Source organism: Solenopsis invicta, chromosome 5 (assembly GCF_016802725.1).
Source record: "Solenopsis invicta isolate M01_SB chromosome 5, UNIL_Sinv_3.0, whole genome shotgun sequence".
NCBI classification, from domain to species: Eukaryota; Metazoa; Arthropoda; class Insecta; order Hymenoptera; family Formicidae; genus Solenopsis; species Solenopsis invicta.
Window position 1 is genome coordinate 4,096,024 of NC_052668.1, and position 25,017 is coordinate 4,121,040.

General features: G+C 38.7%; 1 protein-coding gene across 1 annotated transcript; it reads left to right on the top strand.

The window, feature by feature from the left end:
- The first annotated feature begins 2,080 nt into the window (after positions 1 to 2,080).
- Positions 2,081 to 8,090, top strand: LOC120357971. The gene is made up of 2 exons (XM_039450129.1): positions 2,081 to 2,603; positions 7,858 to 8,090. The coding sequence occupies exons 1-2, from the start codon at positions 2,329 to 2,331 to the stop codon at positions 7,979 to 7,981; spliced, it is 399 nt and encodes a 132-aa protein (XP_039306063.1). The 5' UTR covers positions 2,081 to 2,328; the 3' UTR covers positions 7,982 to 8,090.
- Positions 8,091 to 25,017: the final 16,927 nt, after the last annotated feature.

Here is a 25,017-nt window from a genome sequence, read left to right on the forward strand (position 1 = left end):
AGTATATGTTAAAAATCAATAATGTTTCTAAAAATGTTCTTTTTATTCTTTTGCAGATTGTAAATAAACTTTAATTCCATGTATAAATAAAAATTATTGGAAAATGGATTTATATGAAAAAGGCATTATTGAACAATATCAATTTATGCTAACTTAAAATTTGTAAAATCTGCTTTTCTTTGTTAGCTGTTTATTAGAAAGTAATAATATAAAAACGGAATATACATAAATAAAATTCAAATAATTGTATATGACTTTTATTGTAACCAAAGGTACATATCAGTCATTCATAACAAAAATAAAAATTTTATGTAAATTTTAATATAATCTTTGCCTTCAACGGTTGTAGCTAGATCTTCGTACTTGTATTGTTTGTGTGATTTTATGACAAAAAAAATTTTTTTTTGTTATAGATGAAAAATATGTACATTTTACAATAAAAGTCATGTATGCATACAATTATTTAAATTTTATTTATGTATATATTATGTTCTTTTATTATTACTCTCTAATGAACAACTAACAAAAAATAGCAGATTTTACAAATTTTAAGTTAGCACAAATTGATGTTGTTCAATAATATCCTTTTTATGTAAATACATTTTCCAGTAATTTTTATTTATTCTTGGAGTTGAAGTTCATCTACGATCTGGGAAAGAATAAAAAGAACATTTTCAGAGACATTATTGATTTTTAACATATAAATTAATATTGATTAATGTGTAATGTAGTTGAATAATTTCAAAGTTATTTTTACTAAGTTTATAATAAACAGGAATTCTATATGATATGCTTAAAATATTATATGCTTTAATATGTACCTAACAATTAATAATTGTTTTATTAATTTTGATTTGTTTCCGATATAACCACAAACTTTAGAATGGATTAATTAATTTTTACAAACAGAAATTTAAACGAAATCCAGTGTTTAGACAAAAAAAATTACAATAAATCTAAATTCAAATCATTCTTTTTAACTTTATCTTTGATTTTTTGTGTTATTATTTAAAAAAATAAAGAGATTTACTTTTCAAACATGCTTCTCGGTCTCCACGCTTTCGTCATCAATCGGATTATATTTGAGACAGCAATCGTCAATCCGATTAGTCTAGGGAAATTTTCTATACCTACGTTGAGTAGCGGTGCGCACGATTGGACACCACCACTCACAGCGGCCGATGCCTAGAGTTTTTCCGTTGGTTTGGTTAGATAAGTCAAGATGATTGGTTGGTGTCCAATTGTGCTGTGTCCAAAAGAGTGTCACCCCGTTGAGTACCATTGTTCAATCCAATCCGAGATCCGATTAGTTATCGTAAACATCCTTTATTACGGAACACAGCGTAGTTAGTTACAGTGTTACCAGCTTTAATATTAAAAAGGATATTTTCGATAGAACTTTCGGGATACACCCGCAGTTAGTTACAGTGTTACCAACTTTATTATTAAAAGAGATATTTTCGATAGAACTTTCAGAATACACCCACTGTGGCCTCTGTGTAACTTATTGGAAAATCCCCATAAGCACAACATAAAGGGCCTCGCACATGAAATGCATAACAGAGCATAAACGTAGCATAAGGCCTCTGGACCAATGGGAATCTTATGTAAATCAATATGGCGACTTTATGTTTTAATGCTTATTGGTGCATTGGTCTTATGTTGTGCTTATGTTATGTTATGCATTTCATGTGCGAAGCCCTCAAGACCGACGGACCAATGAAAATGTTATGTAAATCAATATGGCGACTTTATGCTGGATGCTCATTGGCCCATCGGTCTTGTGCTTATGTTACGTTATGCATTTTATGTGCAAGGCCCTTAAAGGGCCTCGCACATGAAGTGCATAACATAACATATGCACAACATAAGACCGATGGGCCAATGAGCATCTAACATAAAGTCGCCATATTGATTTACATAGCATTTTCATTGTTCCGTCGGTCTTATGTTGTGCTTATGTTACGTTATGCATTTCATGTGCGAGGCCCTTAAAGGGCCTCGCACATAAAATGCATAACAAAGCATAACCGTAGCATAAGGCCTTTAGACCAATAGAAATTTTATGTAAATCAATAAGGCGACTTTATGCTAAATGCTCATTGGTCCATCGGATTTATGTTGTGCTTATGTACATACATACTGTGGGCCTCGCACATAAAATGCATAACATAATATAAGCACAACATTGGTTATGGGCTCAGAAGATAATCCAATACTTATTTAAAAAAATAGTGAGACGAATTAGTCGTGTTTAACAATGTTACACAAAAGGTCCTGTTCCTGTCGAAATTCTTAAATAAAAAGAAGAGATACTGAAGAGACAAAATGACTGAATCGCATCACCCTTCTATTGCAAAATTGAAAAGACGAGAAAACTATTCAACATGGAAGATCGCCATGGAAAGCTTACTGCAATTGGACGGACTATGGAAAGCGATTCTAAAAATTGAAACCAACGAAGAAAAGATTACGAAGGCAAGAGCAAAAATTATTCTGAGCGTAAACAAGTCAATTTTCGTGCACGTTTTGAAAGCGACAACGGCACAAGAAGCTTGGAAAAATCTCCAATCTGCATTTAAAGATTTGCACTTACGAGAAAGGTGGGTTTACTACGCAAAATTACAACGACAAAATTAGAAACTTACGGTGGTTCTATGGACAAATATGTCGGTGAAATAATGTCAAAGGCGCATCAGTTAACTTCGATCGACTTTGAAATAAATCAAAAATGGCTTGAAACAGTCTTTTTAGCTGGTCTTCCAGATAAATATCAACCGATGATTATATATATATATATATATATATATATATATATATATATATATATATATATTTATTGTACCATTCAGCTTTCGCCAAGAAGCGGGACTTGGTTTACATAAAATCCTTAAATCCATTCATCCTTCCACACTTTCCCTACTCTCTCTCTACCCTACTTCATACATTTTTTCCGCCATATTTTTAGAGACATAGTCTCTTTATGCGCATGTGTCTACGTTATATAAATTCTCTTATATATATACGCGCCACTCTATTCGAATACTTTACACAAAAAACAAAATAACAGGTAGCATAGAATACATATTGAACTAACAAATAGATAACAAATACATAACATAACAATTACATAAATACATAGAACATGTCACAAACATAACACCCATCCAATATACCTATCGACACCCCTCCCCTTACTTCTCCCTTTCCTCTTCTGCCTTTCTACTTTTATACTTTTCCTTTTCCCTCCAAAATTTAACTAACACCTTCTCTTTCCTTTCATCTAAACTATCGCTTTCTAACTTACTTATCCTTTCCTCTACACTTTCTCCTAACTCCTTAAACCAGTCTTTTGTTATTTCGCATTCTCCCGTAAAATGCGCTAAACTATCTTTCCCTATCTCGCAGAATACGCAATTTCTTTCTTCCTCTTTTAACCAATATTTATTCTCTACCTCCATATTCCCACATCTCAATCTCATCAACGCTCTTATTCCTTCCCCATTTTTCCTTTTTCTCACTTCGCTTTCCTCCAAGTAACAAAGTATCCTGCTCCTATCCATGAATATTTTATATCTCTTATTATATTTAGCCTCTCTAATTCTACGCTCCTCCTCCTGTCGTTGTACATCCCTCTCTCTTTCCCTTAGTTCCTTAATTAAATCCCTCTCTATCCCTGGCATACCATCTATCGCTACAATCCCCCAGCCATTTCTATTATAATATTTTTCCCTCTCTCTTCCATATAAATCTTTCCATCCATCCTTCTTTTTTTCCAACCAGCACACCCATTTTACCCATCTCTCCTCTCCCATCTCTTCAATCTTTTCTTCTTATTTTCTCGCTCTAATACCCCATTCTACTTTTCGCTTGTCCAACCCTAATTCTCGCGTAATCAAATATCTTGGTGTACAGAAATCTATTTTGAACATCCATCTTAATCTAGTGAAATCTTCTCTAGTTCCTTTCTTTCCTCCCAACCCCATTCTACCCCATAGGACATTACACTCTCTACCAAATACTTAAACAACATCCATCTCCTTATGAAATCCTCCCTACAGATCCTTTCTCCTAATCCCCATACCATATTAGCTGCCAATCTTCCTTTTCTCCTTAATTCCTTTATATGATAATCATAATTTCCTCTCCTATTAAAATTGAAACCAAGATATTTGAATGTTTGCACCTCCTCGATTTCTTTCTTTCCCCATTCCCATTTCCTTTTCTTTTCCCTTCCATCTTTATTGAACACCATCATTTTCGATTTATTTGTATTTAGCTTTAAATTCCTCTCTTTTAAAAACCCTCGTAAAGTTCCCATCATGTCACACATAGCCTCCCTATTTTTCGTTAGTAATACTAAATTGTCCGCATACGCCAACATCCATACTCTATCTTTCCCTAGCTTCAGTCCCCCTATTCCTCTTTTCTCGAAACATTCATCCAAATCCGCAATATACAAATTAAAAAGCGTCGGACTCAGAACACACCCCTGCCTTACACCTTTCTTTGTCTTCTGACAAAGGACTTGAACTCCTCCGATAATCCTTCCTTCGTCCTAATTGCTGCTCTTGTGTCTCTATAAATTTCCTTCAACCTCTCTATTAGCCCTCCATTGATGTTTTTCTTCTCCAAAGTTTCCCATAGTTTCTTTCTGTTCACATTATCAAAAGCCGAGCTCAGATCGGCAAAAAAGGCATACACCTTTTTCCCTTTTTCCCCTGCTTTTCTCTCTCTCTGGATCAGGTGACTGAGAACAAAAATATTGTCCGTGGTCCTTCTACCCTTCCTAAAGCCACCTTGGCTCTCAGGCACTAAGGTCCCACGCTCAATCTCCTCCTCCAGTCTTTTCCTCAGAACTTCCGCGTAAATCTTATACGCCGTACATAGCAACGATATCCCTCTATAATTCTCCATTTTCTCAGTGTCTTCTTTCTTATATATCGTTGCTATGACACTTTTCTTCCAGTCCTCCGAAATTCCGCTGCCGTTCCATATACACGTCAGCAAATCCGCTAACCTTCTCTTCACTTTTCCTGCTCCATATTTCCATGCCTCCATTGGAATTCCGTCGAACTCTGCTGCCTTTCCTTTCTTCAATCTCTTTACTGCTCTCTCTATCTCCTCTATCTTCAGTCCCTGTTCTGCTTGTTCCATCTCCTCAAACTTCCTCACCTCGCTTTCCCTCTCCTCTTCTACTTCTTCTCCACCGAGCAGTTCTTTGAAATGCTCCTTCCAGCTGTCCTTACTTATCGTGTTTTCCATCCAGTTGCTCTTCCCTCTCTTCTTATTGATCACCTTCCACACTTCAGCCTCATTTTTCAATTTCTTGAGCTCCTTTTCTTCTCTCTCCTTCCATTTCTTCTTCCTCTCCTCCATATGCTCCTTAAATCTCCTTCTCTCTTCCAAGAATCTTTCTCTACTCGACTTCCCTAATCTCCAGCCTTTGTATAGTCTGTGTACTGTCCTTTTCTTTCTCGTGCAGCTCCTGTCCCACCATTCCTTGTATCCTAGTTTCCTCTTTCTTCTTCTTCTTCTTACTCTTATCATTGCATTTTTTACCAAATCTTTTAACGCCTTCCATTTTTTTTCTATTGTGTTTTCATTTATCTCCTCTGCGTCTTCTCCTTCTGTCCTTTCCTTATATAAAACTATGTCCTCTTCCTTCCATCTGTAGCTCCATTCCTCTTCTTCTCTCCTCTCTTCTCCTCCTTCATACATCTCTTTTCCTCTGTCTTCCAGTATTTCCAACACCAGAGGCATGTGATCCGAGTCCGGCCGCCCTACAACCTTAAAAACTACAACTATTTACAATTTCCATACAATAATCGTTCGCAATTACATAATCAATCGTAGAGCTGCCCTTTTCTCCTATATAAGTGTATTCGCCTTCCCTATCTCCTATCATTGTCCCATTCATAATATGCCCACCTATTTCCCCCACTAAATCTACTAGTTCTCTGCTCTTGCTGTTAATTACCTTATCTTTACTTTTCCTTATTCCATCCTTCTTCGTCATTACCTCCTTCTAAACAAATTCTTGCGTTAAAATCCCCTCCTACCACTATATACTCCTCTTTATTTTCTTCTACCACTTTTTCTATTAGCCTTCTTATCGTTTCCCAATTTCTTGTGACATAAACTGCTACTATTATATAATCTTTCTCACCTTCCTCCCCCTTGATTTTTATTACAATTACCCCATCCTCCTCTTCCCATTCTAAATTTAATTTATCTTTTTTCCAGTCTTTCCTTATCCCTACAATAAATCCCCCCACTCTACCTTTCTTTTTTACCCTTTTTGCGTAACTACACATCCACCTGTGCGTCGTCGGTAACTTTCCCTTAATTTTCTCCCACCCCTTTTCTTCTATCCAAGTTTCAATTAAACAGACATACTCCATGTCCCCTACAAATTTCCAAAATTCCATATCTTGCCTCCATATTCCTGCTATGTTCCAAAACATAAAACTTTTGATTTCCCTTTTATTCCTCTCTGCTTTCCCCCCTTCCCCTTCTTGGCTTACTCGAAATTTGTACTATTTTTCCTCTCCCATTCCCTCCCCCTTTCCTCTCTCGCTACCCTATGTTTATCTATCTCTTCCTCTATCTCACCCCAGCTTCTCCAAGTATTTCCTATTTTGACTCTCCCCGTTCCTACCTTCACCTCCACCCCCTTCTCTCTTTGTTCCCTTTTCCATTTATGTACTCTTTCCTGTATCTTTCTCTCTTCCCACGATAAATCGTTTTCTATATATATCTTTCCTCCTCTTAGCTTACTCTTATTTGCCATAATTTCTCACTTTTTATCCTCCCCCTCTACCTTTGCTATTACTACTGCCTTGTTAATTCTACACATCTTTATCTTACACTCTATTCCTAGTTCTTTCTCTATAAACTTTTCCACCCATGTTACCTTGTTCCCCTCCACCTCTTTTATCTTATCTCCTAAACCTTTAATTACGAAGTTATTCCGCCTTTCCTCTCTCTCCTTCTCAGTCACCCATTTCCTTACTTTACTAACCTCTCTTTCGCTTAGCCTACTACATTCGCTTCCCCGCGTCCTCCAGCTTCCTCCGCTCCTAGAACTTCCCTCCTCCCCTTCCCCGCTCATCGAACCGTTCAACTCCCCCTCATTCATCGACTCCTTTATATTTGCCGTCTGTCTCTCTACGCTATCTAATCTTTCCTTCATATTCTTAAACCTTTCTTCCCATTCCCTTTCTCTAACTCTAGCTCTTTCCACCGACTCACGTAATTTCTTCACTTCTTCCTTTAATTCTTTAACCTCTCTTAGCCATACTCCTTTAAATTCTTTCCAATCGCTCTTCGCCTCCTCTGCCCCCGTCATCTTAAAAGTAACCTTCTTACCGCTCGCGTTATCCTCCGTCACTAACTTTCTTTGTCTTAAGTCCTTACTTCCTACCGGCCTCATTTCCAGCTCCCGCCTTTCCCGGTGCCATAACCTCAACTCTGAGCCTTCCTACAATTTGCTGTATCTCCTCTAAACTATACTTCTCCACTCTCCCTCCAATTTCCCTTTCTCCTTCTATTCACCTCTCCACGTACTCACTTCCCTACCTTTCCCCTCACGCTTATTCTACTAATTGCTCTATGCTAAATCACACGCTCACGCTTCTCCGTCCATTCACTCATGCGCCCTCTAACCAAGTCCTATCAACCTATGATTATGGCGCTGGAAGCTTTCGGGATTCAAATTACGGGAAATTCAATCAAAACAAAGTTATTGCAAGAAACTATCTGCCAGAAGAGTACAGCAAAAGACGCGGTTTTTCATACGAGGCGCCAATTCAAAGGAGGAAAATCAAAATTCAAACCCAAGAAATTCGTTTGCAGGAATTGTGGCAAACCTGGTCACGCGGCAAATAACTGCAGTGAGAAGAAGAAGGAAGAGAAGGACAACAAGCCTGAACAGAAGAAAAGAAGAAAAATAAAAATAGCTCCAAAGTGGCATTTCTGACGACTACATTTATAGCTGATGGCGGATTGTACACCCAAGGACTTTGATTCTGTCCATGGGCACCGACGAGAGACTATTAAAGACCGCTAACCTTACGGGAGTTTGTGTGACTGTTAAATTTTTAATGATAAACTGACAATACAGTACTAATTTTATAATTTATTGTTATCTTGAAGTTTCATAGATATGCTTATGTATTTGTAACCCAAAATTCTCGATTTTTATTAAAAATTTCAGTTTTGATGTTAACATTCAAGTTTGATTATCGACAGAGATAATAACTGATCAAAAAGAATTACAATTTTAAAGCAATATGCAATGATATTATTAAATATAAGTATGCATATTTGCTTATGAAGTATTTGTATAATAAAAAAATCAAGATTTTAATAACGTATTACTCAAATATTTGTATTAACAATCATATAGTCGATAACGTCATCGCTCTTCAATTACCGCCGGGCCCCTGGGGCCCCAGTGACGGCCTCGAAAATTTACCCAGAGTTGACGGTCTTTAATAGTCTCTCGTCGGTGCCATGGGGAAATTTTCCAAACTGAGAAGTCGGAATCTTTCTACATTCTTACAGTTCATGATTAACGTAACGACCAATAAGCTTTAGTCATTTCATTAATCATGAACTGCGAGTATGTAGAAAGTGGTGACTTCTCAGTTTGGAAAATTTTCTCATGGACAGAATCAAATAGAGTCCTATATAAAGAGAGAAGCGACATTGATGTCCGAAGCTCTGATTGGTAATCTGATTGATACTTGATTGGCTAAGCGAGCAGCCATATTGTGACCACAGCTATTTGTAGAATAATACGAATAGTGTTTGATGACGTTAGAGCGGTCCCAAAATAGCGGTGGAGGACTCAATTGGATACTGAAGGCTGTGGTGGGGGTTCGATGTCGCTTCTCTCTTTATATAGGACTCTAGAATCAAAGTCCTTAGGTGTACGAAAGCGAAACATGGATCGTCGACTCAGCGGCAACGGAGCACATGTCACCAAGGAAAGAACTGTTCGACACCTTCACTCCATTGGCCAACGCGGAAGTAGCGGTAGCGGATGATATGCGGTTATAATAGACATTAAAGGCAAAGGTACACCCATGGAATTTGATTCTGTCCATGGGGAAATTTTCCAAACTAAGAAATCGCTATCTTTCTACATATTTACAGTTCATGATTAATGTAACGACCAATAAGCTCTAGTCGTTACATTAATCATGAACTGCGAGTATGTAGAAAGTGGTGACTTCTTAGTTTAGAAAATTTCCCCATGGACAGAATCAAATTCCATGGGTGTACTGTAAATCTTGCGATAGAATTTGACGGGCAAGTTAAAGAAATCACGGTGAATGATGTGTTTTTTGTACCTGAATTAAAAGTTAACCTTTTATCCGTAAAGAAAATGACCGAAAAGAACTTGATTGTAAAATTTAATAAAAATTTTTGCGAAATATCGGATAATTACGATAATGTAGTTGCGATTGCAAAATTAAGAAATAATTTGTATACTACTGTGTCCAAAAAGTAAGGTGACATTGCATTTTAAATCTCCCGCGCGCACGGATTTGGAGGAATAACATTTTTTTTAGGTTGGTAGGACTGTCTTTGACATCCAAGAGAAGTAACACGTCAAAATATCCATTAGTGTTTGAGATACGCATTGTTTTGTGAGCTGCTACAAGTGAATTTATCGCGGCGAAACAACACTTGGTTTTTGCACCACGATAATGCACCGTCACACACTGCGCTGATTATTCGTGATTTTTTAACCAAAAACTCGACTAATATCGTTCCACAACCACCGTATTCACCTGATTTGGCTCCATGCGACTTCTGGCTATTCAGCAAACTCAAGCGGCCGCTCCGGGGACACCGTTTCGAGTCGATAGAAGAGATTCAAGCCGCTGCGAAGAAGGAGCTAAAGGCCATTCCTGAAATCGATTATTACAACTGTTTCGAAGATAGGAAAATCCGTTGGAATAAGTGTATTATATCAGGGGGGGATTACTTTGAAGGGGACGAAATTGATTTGCAAGAATAAATAAAGAATTTTCGAAATAAATGCAATGTCACCTTACTTTTTGGACACAGTAGTATGAATTAATGCAACAAAAATATTTTGCGTGTAATACCAAGGTCGAAATCGCGTGTAGTTCTAAGATAATCAGTCCTTTTTTGTGGCACAAAAGACTAGGACATTTAAACCAATACAGTATAAAGATTTTGCGAGATCAATACGCGCGGGGATTAAATTTTAGTGATCCGGAAGATGAACGTTGTGAAATATGTATTAAAGGTAAATAGACGCAACAACCTTTCATTAAAAGTAACGATAGGGTAAGAAAAACTTCAAAACTATTAGAATTAGTACATATACAGATATTTGCGGACTAATGGAAATAAAGTCGATCGGAGGAGCCAGATATTTTATTCTTTTCATTGATAATTATTCAAGACATTTAAGCATATATTTTTTGAAATGTAAATTAGAAGCGTTAGAGACTTTTAAGAAATATAAGAAATATGTCGAGAAAAAGACGAGAGAGTATTTTAGCTTTAAGATCTGATAACGGTAGGGAGTTCATCAATGAAGAATTTCAAATATTTCTGGAAGAGAAAGGGATCCAACATCAGCTTACCATTCCCCATAAACCTCAACAAAATGAGTTAGCCGAAAGGAGTAACAGATCAGTGGTAAAGAAGGGACGCTGCTGTTGTACCCTGTACAACTACGATAATTATACGCATAGCAACAGGAAATTAAGATTCCTATTGCTATGCATACGCGTAGCGGACTCGAATTCCGCATACGCTAGAAATATCGAAAGACGCTGATGGTCCGTCGGGCTTCCGGCCCGCAACACCATCGCGCTGCGCCAACTAATGCTGAGTCGCTTTCCGGTATTCGGATTTCAGCTAAGCGTGGGAGCTGCATGCCGCAAGGAAAACGATTGGCCGAACCAAACGACGAATTGCCGTATAAATATCGCGACAAAATCGGAAAGCGACGGAAGAGTTTGACAAACAGCTGTCCGGTGTGTTACTCGCCGTGCGTGACTTACACGTCGAGCTTGTAACCCGGAGATAACAGCCGACCTATATATACCGGGCCGTCCGGGAAGAACAAGCAAACGAGCGGCATACATGCCGTTTGTTTTCTGTTCCTGAACTCTCTAAATAAGTGTACACTTAAAATGAAATAGATAGATGTTTCAAAGTTAGCGAAAACAAGAAGGAACGTTCCAGTGCAGTCTAGTGCAGGAACAGAAAACAAGCCTATAATCATACTACAAGTGTAACGAGGGCAATACTGAAGAAAATACATTATTTTAACGTTGGAACAAGAAAGTGTTGTATCTTTGATCACCGAGCGGCCCTTCCTACGAGTCCTAACTCCTAAGGCGCTGAAAAGATCCCGATATACCTACCGACGTCCCTGGAGCCATCACCGAGGCACAACACTGCTTACTTTTGGATGCAGAACTTCCAAAGGAATTTTGGGCAGAAACTTCGTCGACAGCAGTTTATCTACTGAATCAATCACTATCAAAAGGCTTGTTTTCTATTCCTGCACTAGACTGCACTGAAACGTTCCATCCTGCTTTCACTAATTTTCAAATATATATCTATTTCATTTTAAGTACACACTAATTCAGGGAGTTCAGGAACAGAAAACAAACGGAAAAAGTTTAAGCAATCGGACACTGTACGAAATATGGACAGGAAAAAAGCCAGATCTATTTCACTTAAAAATATTTGGATGCAAAGCGTTAGCACACGTTCCAAAAGAAATGAGATTAAAATGGAATGAAAAATCAAAATCCTGTATTTTTCTTAGATATTTACAGCATACACTAGGATATTGACTGTGGGATGAAAAGAAAAGAAAAGTTTTCAAAAGCAGAGACGTAATTTTTTGTGAAGAAAAAGATAAAAATAAAAAAGATAGAATTACAGAAAATAAAACAGAAAATGAAGAAACTACACAAAGATCTGAAGATAAAGTAAAAGAAAAGACTTTATCAAATAATGATCTAGTAATATTACCTGCCACTAATAGTTTTACTGAGGATTTAGATTCGGGCGGATCCCGATAACGCACGGGACCGATAGCCCACCACCACTCACAGCGGCCGATGCCTAGAGTTTTTCGGCTTGTTGGGTTAGATAAGTCAAGATGATTGGTTGGTGGGCTATCGCACCGTAGACTATCGGATCCCGTCCCGTAGATTCAGTGGAGGTAGGATCTATTGAGAATGAAGAACAAAACAGTAACATAGATGATAATGAAGATAATAATGAAGAAAATAATAATAGAATTTACAAAATGAATAATGACAAAGAATTAAATAATGATGAAAATCGTGAGAATAACAATATAGAAGATAGAATCGAAGAAGGAAACACAGAAGAACAAGAAAGTTTAGAAATCCGATAAGGCAATTAAATAAGAAAACCAAAAAGTTGGTTAGATTAAGTAAGTTTTAACGTATCCACAGTTACTTTTAGTATTGTTCGTTTTGTCTCTCGAGAGCTGCTCTGAACGAACCCAGCGACTTGTAATATTGCCGTTTTTCTCTCGCGCGGACTAGCTCGTCGGAGCGGTGCGATCGAAAGGGCTCGCACGGGAAGAGAGGAAAGCGTCGGGCGTGTATAAATGATGAGTCGGCGGTATATGTATGATACAATCTACGTGTGCTTTTATTCATTAAGTTTGAACGAGTACAGACGTTCGGTGCGCGTGGACGGACAAGAGACACGAATTCGGAACGGCGCTCGGACGGATAGATCTTTGTGAACGCGGCTATTTACAGTTCGGTATATACATATGATTCGCGAGGTGTCGCCAGGCGACGGGACGCGAGCGATGCTCGGATGCGGGCGCGGCTTTCCCGCAGTATAGTGGTACGCGAAGGGCGGAGCTTCGCGACGCGATGTGGCGATGCGCGAATCGGTAGGGCGACCGCGGCCGCGTGCGTGCCGATGACGATGGCGTCTAGGATGCCACGAAACGCGCCGAGTACCTCAGCCGAAACCCCGTGTCGGCGATTCCGCTTGCTTGCGTTTCGTGGAGGGGCGGAGGTAACCGCGGCTCGAGAGCTGGTCGGGAGTCCTCCCCTCGCCAAGCACCTTGACGAGATTTGGACGCTCGGGCTCGCGAGGATGCGGAGGATGAGGAGCGGTGCGGAGTACCTCCGCCGTGGCCAAGCAATCTTCGACCACTTTTATTCTCAGGATTGTCAGACGTAGCGGATCAGCGGGTGATGCTGGCTGACGGGAAACAGGTGCTTCTATCGGAGCACGCGGCCCCATATATACCCGGCGACTCCGTTTGCCTCCGTCATTTTCGGCGCTTGACGGCGGAGTGGGACGAACGCGCGCTCCTTCGTGTGTGCGTGCGCGCCGACTTGACGCGCGCGATGGCTCGACACGGTTTTACCGCGCGAAGTTCTCATTATCTTTTACATTTGGGTGCCCGAGGCACCCCCGGTTATAGCCTGGCGGCTCTCTTTCTCCGGCTGTCGGTGGCCGCGGACGATGCATAACATTTTTCGGGTGCATCGTTACAGACTTGATAGTGTTCTTTTAGGAAAGGTTCCGATAGCGCACAGTACTATTGCACACAAGCCACTCACAACCACTCATAGCGCTTGAACAGAAGAATATCACTAGGCACCAGCCACTGTGATTGGCTGTGTGCAATAGTACTGTGCGCTATCGGAACCTTCCCCAACCTGAGTACCTCTTATGCTCAATGCACACAGCACGCGTCAACGCGTTACGCGTAGTGAGGTAGCCAATCATTTTTTCGTTTTTATGGAAAGAAATAAGAAAGCAAAAGAATGATTGGCTATCCGCCACGCGTAACGCGTTGACGCGTCCTGTGTGCATTGTTATTCCGTATTTCCCTGCAGAATTGCCGACCTTTTCTCCTCGCTGTCGTGTATCGTCCTCCTGAGCTTTTGGCCACCTCGCTTTATTTCGGACTGATTTCAAAGGACTTCTGCCATCCTTTTAGGAGGCTGCAGTAATTGGCGATTTCAATATCAATCTCAATCGTCCTTCTCATCATTCCGATTGCCTGATGAACTTCTGCACTAGCAATCATCTTTCCCTAATTTCTTTCGACAATATTTACTATACATCATCCTCTTATACCCAAATTGACCACTGCATCGTTAGCGACCTTTTCCTTGTCACTTCCCACAATTAGCTTTCTGTCCCCTTTCTTTCTAACCATGACCTTATCCAAGTTTCACTTGATTTCCACATCCATCTCCTTCCTTCTCGTACTGTCCGCGTTCGCAACTACTCAGGGTTTGACCCTCAGAATTCCTGCAACTTTCTGCTATCTTTTAACTGGCAAGTCATTCCCAGTCTACCTTACATCAACAATATGATCTCATTGCACCAGTTCCTGACAATACCTTGTGATACTCTGATCTTTCAAGACATTTACTACGAGGAAGCCTCCTGCCCCCTGGATCAACAATTCTATTCGCACGCTTTTACAAAAGCGGGACGCTGCCAGAAAAGCCTATCTCCGATGCCTTTCCCCTGCCCGACGAAAAGTGTTTTGATCGCTGCGGAATCGAGCTAAATCCAAGCTACTGTCTGCAAAAAACAGTTATCTTAAGAACCGACTTGGCTCGGTAAAAAACATCGCACGTCTTTGGTCTGAGTTACGTGCTCTGGGCCTTGCTAAATCTACAGCTCATCTCTCACAACTCGACCTTTTGTTGGACAACCTCAACACCTTTTTCTTGTCTGCTTATCTCACCTCTCGCGCCACATCCATCTTTACTCTTGATTCTTCTGCCTCTACTCCAGATAATTCCATCTGTCCTCCCTCTCACCTCTTTTCTACGTCTCTACCCAATCCTTCCACCTTCTATTTCCTCCACATCACGCCCGATGCCTTGTTAAGCGCTCTACGCAACAACTCCTCCAATTCCACGGGGCCTGACGGATTCAACCGACGTTTTATTTTTCACAGTTTTCCTGTTACCTTCCTTATAATCCTCGATATACTCAACTTTTCCTTTACCACCTCTACTTTCCCCTCTACCTGAAAACTCTCCCATATAAACTCGCTTTCCAAAACAAAACATCCTTCCGACCCTTCCCACTTTCGTCCAATGTCTCTGCTCTGCTTCCTGTCAAAGGTGCTCGAGCCCGTTGCTTTCGAACAGCTCTTATCCCATTTGCAGCTCTCCGACATCCTCAATCCTCTTTAGACTGGTTTTTGACGTGGTAACACAGACCGCCTTACTCAAGCTGATGGACGACGTCAAACTGGCTGTTGATCAGCGAAAAGTCACTTTGCTTGTTTCGTTTGATTTCACGAAGGCCTTTGACTCTGTCTCCTACCGTCTGCTAAAGTTTAAATCATTTCGCCTGTCCTCCTCTGCCCGTCGTTGGATAGAATCGTACCTCACAGGGCGCTATCAGAGTGTGAAAAGTCCTGATGGCTCCTTCTCGTCATGGGCTCCAGTTAGAGCGGGAGTTCTTCAGGGTTTGGTACTCGGTCCTCTTTTATTCTCTCTGTTCATTAACGACCTCAGGCATTCACTCAGGCACTATAAGTACATCTTCTATGCTGACAACCTCCAAATTTATCTATATCCACTTTCCGCCAACCAACCTTGACACTGTCCTTGGAACGGTGAGGGAGGAAATTGCTGCAATAGAAGCATGGTCCTCTAAAAATCTCCTAACTCTTAATAGCAGCAAAACAAAAGCTATGCTCTTGGAAAGTGCGAGGTTCGTCAACAACTTTCCTTTATCCCGCATACAACTGCATTTCAATAGCATCCTGATAGGTGGCCTTATTAACAAGTCCACTAACCTCGGGATTTCTATAAATAACACGGGAGGGTTCCGATAGCCCACCAACCAATCATCTTGACTTATCTAACCCAACCTACGGAAAATCTCTAGGCATCTGCCATTGTGAGTGGTTTGTGTGCTATCGGGATGTGCGCTATCTGAACCCGCCGAAATAACACTCTCAACTGGGCTGAGCAGATACGCGATACTTTGAGTCGCGTTAACGTCATTCTGTGGCACCTTAAATCCTTTAATAACGGCCTCACCTTATTCGTATGTACTTGACCGAAGCAAAGTTCCGGATGAAGAAATGACTATTTTAAATCGTTTGTATTTCGTTTGAAGAGTTATGAAGTGCATTTGAAAAGGTTTGTGAGTCCTTCAATTAATTGTAATTAATTTTTTATTTTTACACCGTGTATTTGGCCGAAAAAATTAACCGGAGCTAAATTAAACAAAAATCTTGTATGGATTCGTTTGTATTTCGTTTGAAGACTTTTGAAGCGTCGTCAGAAACGTTTGTGAGTTATCCAGATAATTTTAATAAAATATTTTAAAGTCATGTAATTGACCGAAATATAGATTCCAGGCGCTACTGGTCCTGAAGTACCAGAAGGCGCGTTCGGTGTAATCTCTAGTATTTCGATACTCCTGGTTCTTTCTTGACAGTAAGGATAAACAATGTGCAGTAAGTCACATATTTCCAAAATATCTGGGGGGGCTATTACGGTTTCTGAAACGAGGTGAAAATTACAAAAGTGAGCAAATTCATTAGTTGTTGATCAATAAAGTTATAGATATTCTAGTAAATTTGTTCACTTTTGTAATTTTCATCTCGTTTTAAGAACCGTGATAGCCCCCCTGAGAAGGTGCAATTGGTGTTGCAAAAGCGAATTAGTATTTAATCAACGAGATTCAGAGACGGAAGCACAAGCCCAGGATGATCCTTCCCGAGAAAGCAGTCTCCGTACTTCGTCTGGAACCAAGATTCATAACTCCAGCGATTAGAACCTGTTCGGATGCACTCAAATGCAAAGTACAATAGAATTAATTTTTTCAGAAAGATGAAAATGTATTTAATATTTATACATAAAATAACATTGGATCCAAGATCCTTGACGATAGTTGATGCATCTTTATTTATTTTTGCAAGTAATTTTTTTGGATGCTATATTGATTTTATGTTCAACGCACTATATTTTATTGCAGGTTTGTCGTGCCATGAGATATTTTCCTCCTGAACAATGCAGTATGGTCAATGTTAAAGTGATCGGGTGTTTACTGTTTGTATGTGATGGCGACACACTATAGTTATACCGGTGATTCAAGAACAGATTGGAATATTCCATCTGCGACTTGCTCTCTTTGGCGAAAGGATATTTCTTGATGCATTCGACTTTATTTGATAATCTAACGAGTTTGTATGAAAATGTCTTAGAAGTATGGGAGAACATACAGAGGAATGCCATTGAAATGCATGGTAATTTGTTATTTACATATTTTAATTACTGTTTAACAAGTAGTACACAGATAATTTCCACATTATTGAATCTTGCACTTAGCTAGACTGGTTTTTTTTAAGCTCAAGATAAAATTATACTGAGTCCTGCGGATAGTTGGTTACATTTGTAGACTCGACGCAATTAGAAACATATCTAAACCACGGTAGGACAAAGGATAAAAAATTTGATCAAGATCTTATGATTCTGCGATAAAGAATGCGATGTTTTCCTCCAAAAATGCACTCCATCAACGTTGCCAAACCAGCAACGTTGATGGAGTGCATTTCTTAGGGTATGATTTCTGGAGTAGAATATCTGTCAGAAGGGAATAGAGTCAATTATGATAAATATACTAATCATGATTTATTCTAACCATGTTTTAATCTGAAACTGTACATAATAAAATTCCCATTATGCAAAATACCTTGTACCATACAAAAAAACCTATTTGTAATACAGGTAAAATTATATTGTTACTGTAAAGAGCTATTGTTACAATTGTATAATCAATAAATCTTCCATTTAATTAAAAAAATTGACTTCTAGTTAATTTTAGCCGACTGTTTCGTACATTTACCCCGAGAATTTTAAGGTCGCTATTTAAAATCAAGCGTTGAAGCCAATCCGTTGCTATATCGTTCGACGTCTTACAAAGTTAACGGCATTACATAGTAAATAATTAGTTAATTCACGTTGAAATACATTAAGCATTTGCCATTTCAAAAAAGAAGAAAAGACAACGGATTGTAGCCTCGTTACTATTCAAATTATTATACATTTATTACTTATAATATGTACTTAATGTTATCGATCAAAGCACTTATCACGCAGTTAGAACCATTGATACATATTGCACAATTGTACTTTTCATTACTCGGCTGTATCACTGTTCTTCATACAAATATATATATATATATATATATATAGATATTAACAAATAAGATGTTATTATCGCGGCCATAGACATAAGTTAAGAATCCTGCTATTTATATATGTATTATTTTCTCACTTTTGTAACTATCTCTCCTAAGTATCAGACTCTCTTACGTATCAATAAGCTTTGTACATTTCTATTAGAATAATGAGAGATACGGACGTTTATTGTAGTGTAAAGATTATCCAAATTATTACACATTTATTACTTAAAATATGTACTTAATGTTATCGTTCAAAGTACTTCTATCACGCAGTTAGAACCATTGATACATATTGCACAATTGTACTTTTCATTATTCGGCTGTACCGGTATAACTATAGTGTGTCGCCATCACATACAAACAGTAAACACCCGATCACTTTAACATTGACCATACTGCATTGTTCAGGAGGAAAATATCTCATGGCACGACAAACCTGCAATAAAATATAGTGCGTTGAACATAAAATCAATATAGCATCCAAAAAAATTACTTGCAAAAATAAATAAAGATGCATCAACTATCGTCAAGGATCTTGGATCCAATGTTATTTTATGTGTAAATATTAAATACATTTTCATCTTTCTGAAAAAATTAATTCTATTGTACTTTGCATTTGAGTGCATCCGAACAGGTTCTAATCGCTGGAGTTATGAATCTTGGTTCCAGACGAAGTACGGAGACTGCTTTCTCGGGAAGGATCATCCTGGGCTTGTGCTTCCGTCTCTGAATCTCGTTGATTAAATACCAATTCGCTTTTGCAACACCAATTGCACCTTCTCAGGGGGGCTATCACGGTTCTTAAAACGAGATGAAAATTACAAAAGTGAACAAATTTACTAGAATATCTATAACTTTATTGATCAACAACTAATGAATTTGCTCACTTTTGTAATTTTCACCTCGTTTCAAAAACCGTAATAGCCCCCCCAGATATTTTGGAAATATGTGACTTACTGCACATTGTTTATCCTTACTGTCAAGAAAGAACCAGGAGTATCGAAATACTAGAGATTACACCGAACGCGCCTTCTGGTACTTCAGGACCAGTAGCGCCTGGAATCTATATTTCGGTCAATTAGGGGAAAGTAGGTAAATTGCACGCACCTAAGGGAAATTTATCGCAGTGAAGTGATTTTTAAAGTTGAAATCGATACGAGTACAGAAATAGAAACTTTAAACATTTTTTTATCATTATGTATTGTCATATTGAACAATTTTTTATTTGATAATGCTATATTCAACAAAAAGAAGCAAGTGGTTAAACGAAAAAATTTCTCGGGCCTTGGGTAATTGTACGTGCGGTTGGATAAATGGACGCGGAGGAAAAATGAGGTTATAGCTCATTCTTTTAACTACACTACACTGCACTACACTGTACTAGTGGCACTATAGTTGATCTCACGTGGTCTCACGCCTTTCAAGATGGATGCGTAAAATTGTCGACGGCGGACTTGATTTGATAAAAAAACAATTACTGGATGACTATTTAATTAAATTTAATAAACAATAGCTCAAAGAACGCAGGAAAAAACGTATTTTTGTTAGGTATAACAAAATTAAACAAATAAAGTAAAAATACAGACTTATTGCCTTATTTTCTGAACGCCAAAATCGCAAGAAAAATCATGATTTTACTTTTTCTTATTTTTTAAATTAACTACGTTTTTAAATGATATAACGTATGGTTATATATTTAAAAACTGCCTTCAGCCTACAAATATCGTCGTGATATAAGTTTTATTCATCGGGAAGGTGCCAAACCACGAAGCGTACAATTACCCAGTGCGTACAATAACCCTACTTTCCCCTACATGACTTTAAAATATTTTATTAAAATTATCTGGATAACTCACAAACGTTTCTGACGACACTTCAAAAGTCTTCAAACGAAATACAAACGAATCCATACAAGATTTTTGTTTAATTTAGCTCCGGTTAATTTTTTCGGCCAAATACACGGTGTAAAAATAAAAAATTAATTACAATTAATTGAAGGACTCACAAACCTTTTCAAATGCACTTCATAACTCTTCAAACGAAATACAAACGATTTAAAATAGTCATTTCTTCATCCGGAACTTTGCTTCGGTCAAGTACATACGAATCCTCACCTTACGTCTTCGTACTCGGCTTGTGTCCGCACTCATATTTTCAGTTCTCAACTACCGCGCGACTCTATTTACTGATCTCATGGGTCAGCAACGACTTAAAATCAGGCGCCTGTTAAACTCATGTGACAGGTTTATCTAAGGCCTTCGATGAGCACATTTCGGAATACTATGAGTTGAAGTGGCTGAACACTGATGACAGGAGGGAGTACCTCACCTGCTGTCTTCTTTTCAACATCATCTCCACTTCCTCTCCTTCCTATCTCTTTGAAAATATTCCTCCTTTCCACTGTCACACCTTCGTTCCTCATCCTCTGCCTCGATCTTTCTATCCTTTTCTGCAGAACCTTCACATATTAAAACTCCCGCTCAGTCGCGTGCACCTGAAACAACCTCCCTCCTGTACTTAGGAAGGCCGTTTTGATCAGCACGTTTAGACGCTTACTCTTTGATTATTTAAGGCGCCATGGGCGCAGTGCTGGACCTCCGACTCGCATTTAAAACGGTCCCTCGCATGTCATGCAAAGCTGGTTGGTACAGCTCTACTCTATAAAGCTTCAATAAGGTTATCTTTATAGTTTATCTTTTTCTTGTTTTGTTCTGTTTTTTCTTTCTATTCTAATCCTGTTTTTATTTTTATTTTATTATTATTTTTATTATTTTTGCTACTATCATTGTTATTTTGCTTGATTATTATTATTACTATTATTAATATTTTGTTTATTTTCACTTTTATTATTAATGTTACCGTTATTTTATTTTTACTTTTGCTATTGTTTCTTAACCTGTCTTATCGATTTTGTTTATGTACGTTCCCTCAGTTTGCTTTCAAATTATCTTGTAACCTCTTGTAAATTCTTAAAGGACTTCGACTCTAGAATTTCAATAAATGCCAAATCAATCAATCAATCAATTAATTTCTCTCTTTCCAATCTTTCACCTTTCTCTGGATTCATTCGAACTCTGCTCGAGTTAATTCGAAGGAATTTTTTATTTCATGCTCTCCTCCTTTCTTTGGATTTACTCGTCCGTTAGAGTTAATCCAAAAGAATCTCTTAACTCTTTTTTTCTTTCTCTGAATTCAATCGAACTCCGTTCGATTTAATCCGAAGAAATTTTTCCTTTAATTTACTTCTTTTCTCTGAATTCATTTGAACTCTGATCGAGTTAATCCGAAAGAATCTTTCATTTTTTTCATTTTATTCTCTTTTTTTCTCTGGATTCACTCGTACTCTGCTCGAGTTAATCCGAAGGAATCTCTTATTTCAATCTCTTCTCCTTTCTTTGAATTTGTTCGTTCGTTAGAGTTAATCCGAAAGAATCTCTTAACTCCTTTCTTCTTTCTCTGGATTCAATCGAACTCCGTTCGATTTAATCCAAAGGAATCTTTCATTTAATTCTATTTCTTTCTCTGGATACACTCGAACTCTGTTCGAGTTAATTCGAAAGAATCCTTCATTTTTTTATTTCATTTGCTTTCTTTCTCTGGATTCACTCGTATTTTCCTTGAGTTAATCCAAAGGAATCTCTTATTTCATTCTATCCTCCTTTCTTTGAATTTGCTCGTCCATTAGAGTTAATCCAAAAAAACTCTTAATTCTTTTCTTCTTTCTCTGGATTTAATTGAACTCCGTTCGATTTAATTCGAAAGAATCATTCATTTAATTCTCTTCCTTTCTCAAGATTCACTCAAACTCTGCTCGACTTAATCCGAAAGAATCTTTTATTTTTCATTTTATTCTCTTTTGTTCTCTGGATTCAATCAAACTCCATTCGATTTAATCTGAAGAAATCTTTCATTTATTTCTTTTCCTTCCTCTGGATTTATTTGAACCCTGTTCAAGTTAATCCAAAACAATCTTTTAATTTTAAATTAATCCTTCGCAAAACCAGAGAAAAACGGAGTTGTTTTTATTTTAGTGGACAAAAGTCCCTAAAATCTATAAAAAACCCGAACAGCCGCAAAACATTGCCGGAACAGCGGAAACAGGAGAATCCGCAGGCTCCAAGCGTTGCATGGATCTATTGTAGAAAGAATTAAAGCGCTTGCCACTAAACATAATTTACCCGTCTCTCTCATACTCGCTGGTTATTTACAAAGAAGAAGAGTCTCCATTCCCCCTTGAACTTCGTGTTAATTCACATCGCGTCAATTCGGACTCCGTAACTAGTCAACTTACATATAGGATCTTTCTAGACTCCCTCGTATCTCTCTCTCTCTCTCTCTCTCCGAGATTTCCGACCCCTGAGGCCCACAATTTAGAGGAAGATTATCTTCCTCTAGATTCCCCGATCTTAAGGTCGCATGATCTCAAGGATGAGCATCCTTCTCCTTCTCTCACGCCTAGTATACAATTTTTAGATGAATTACCACTACCTCTTCCTCGTTGCTATTTTGTCCTTGATCCTCTTCAGTCTTTAGAATCAGTATTGTCAGTGCTTCCATTATCCTCCGACTTTCTGCTTCCTGAGACATTCTTGATCGGCCCAGACAAATTAGATCTCGAGGCCGATCGTGGCTTTTTCCTTCATTCTGCCTCTAATGCACCAATCCCTGTATACCTTCCCTACACATATCTAAATTACTATTTAGTCCCTAAATTAAAATTTTTAAATCACTTTCGTTCCAACTTTGCCATTTTAAATAAAATTTCCACTTAAACACACGCACACAAATTGTAACAAAATGCCCCTCCACCTCGCGCGCACTGCCACTCCGCTCCGTCCACCCGAGCACCGTGGCAGCACAAACCACGTGCGCGCACCGGCTAACCTTTCGACGCGCGATCACGTGGCAGCACGCGCGCCGTAAGTGGCGTACTGTAACGTTCCCACTCCGAACCTGCCGATCGAGCGCGCGGATTGGTTCGTTCAGCCGCGCGTTCGGATATATAAGCCGGCAGTGAGAACACCGAGTCAGATTTTCCCGGTTCACCGAACCCAGGTGGAGAATCCTGGACCGCGCCTCCGATTTTCGTGAGGACGAGAATACTCGCCTTTTCCAGCACCCTCGACGAGAATCCTTGTCGTCCTGACCAGCCGAGAAACCTCGACTACCCACGAGCTTTCGGGGTGCGCACGATTGAACACCGCACGATTGGACACCACCACTCACAGCGGCCGATGCCTAGAGTTTTTCCGTTGGTTTGGTTAGATAAGTCAAGATGATTGGTTGGTGTCCAATCGTGCTGTGTCCAAAAGAGTGTCACCCCGAGCTTTCAAACACAGTCTCCGCAGCCAATCACGGCGAGTATCCTCGCCGCGTTCCATAGCCGAGCATCCTCGACGAATCACATTACCGTCCGCGACGAGCATCCTTGTCGAGTCCGTAGGCTAGGTATCCCTGGCCAATCAACTCCGTCCTTTCCCCCAGGGAAGATTCACTTGTGTAAAACCGAACATCGTCAGGGCATCTGCGTTCTGACGATACCCTCAATTTGCACGAAGCGGTTCGGGCGAAGCGCGGAATCGCCATCGTTGCACCGACTCCGCGTTCCTCGAATCCCCGATCACTCCGGACACCGTGTCCGCATAAATCGCGCGTTTACCGTATAGTTAGTATATCAGTATCACTCGTTTTATCTCGATTATCGCGTTAGTTTAGTTTAGATTATGGTTATTATTATTATTATTATTATTAAGTTCTTTTCTTTATCGCTTATCGTTTTGCTATTCCGAGCGGCGCTTTACATTTTTGTTTGCTAGAATTAAGGTGCAATTTCACGCAGCGAGTAAAAGCTGGCGTTTTACCCCCACTCAATCGCAACGCAAAGCAGCGTTAAAAAGCTAAACGCTATCGCCTCTATCCTTTTCATGTAGCGAATAAAAGCTGGCGTTTTACTCTTATTCCACCCAACTCCACCGCATCGCAAAGCAGTGTTAAAAGCGGCAATTGCTAAGTACATAATCTGACATAACCGCAAAAATAGAGTTGGAATATTATAATCAATATATCGAGTTTGTAAAATATTATAAACACACAGTGGCGGTTATAGCTGAAATTAGAAGACGACGTATAGCTGCTGCAATTGCTGCAATGTATTTGTTAAAAAAAGAAAAAGAAATAGATAAAAAAAAGTTTTTGGTAGCTTCGATTTTTGTAAATCGTAATGAGCACAGTTTCTTTTTTGCATCGGGCCAAAATTGTTACTAATGTATTTACCTCTTTTAGGATAAAAATAATATGAATTTTTATCTATGTAACATTCATTATATCCCTCCATACAAGAGTGCCGATATATTTCTTCACTTTCTTGTATGGTACAAACAATTGTTTTGCACACACCACAAGTATATGAGGGTATAACAGAATTTCCTACAATATAAAAAAACACAGTTATTAACACAATATAACAAATAAAGCTATCTAACATAAATAAATAAAAAACAAAAAGCAACCTAGCCTGAAAGTATGCTTACTATATGTATATAATATTGTAGGATAATATGATTTTAAGAAGGATAAAATAGAAATAAATATAATGATTAAAGATAGTTGTTATTAATAATGTCGCAATTTAATCAAATACGCGATTTAAATAGTTACATATATAGAGCGAATCTTGTCGCTTCAGTCGAATTAATAATATCAATCGTCTCTTGCAAAAGTTCACGTAAAAGGAAAAACGAACTCGTGGCTAACTCTGAATTTCCGCACTCTGTCTC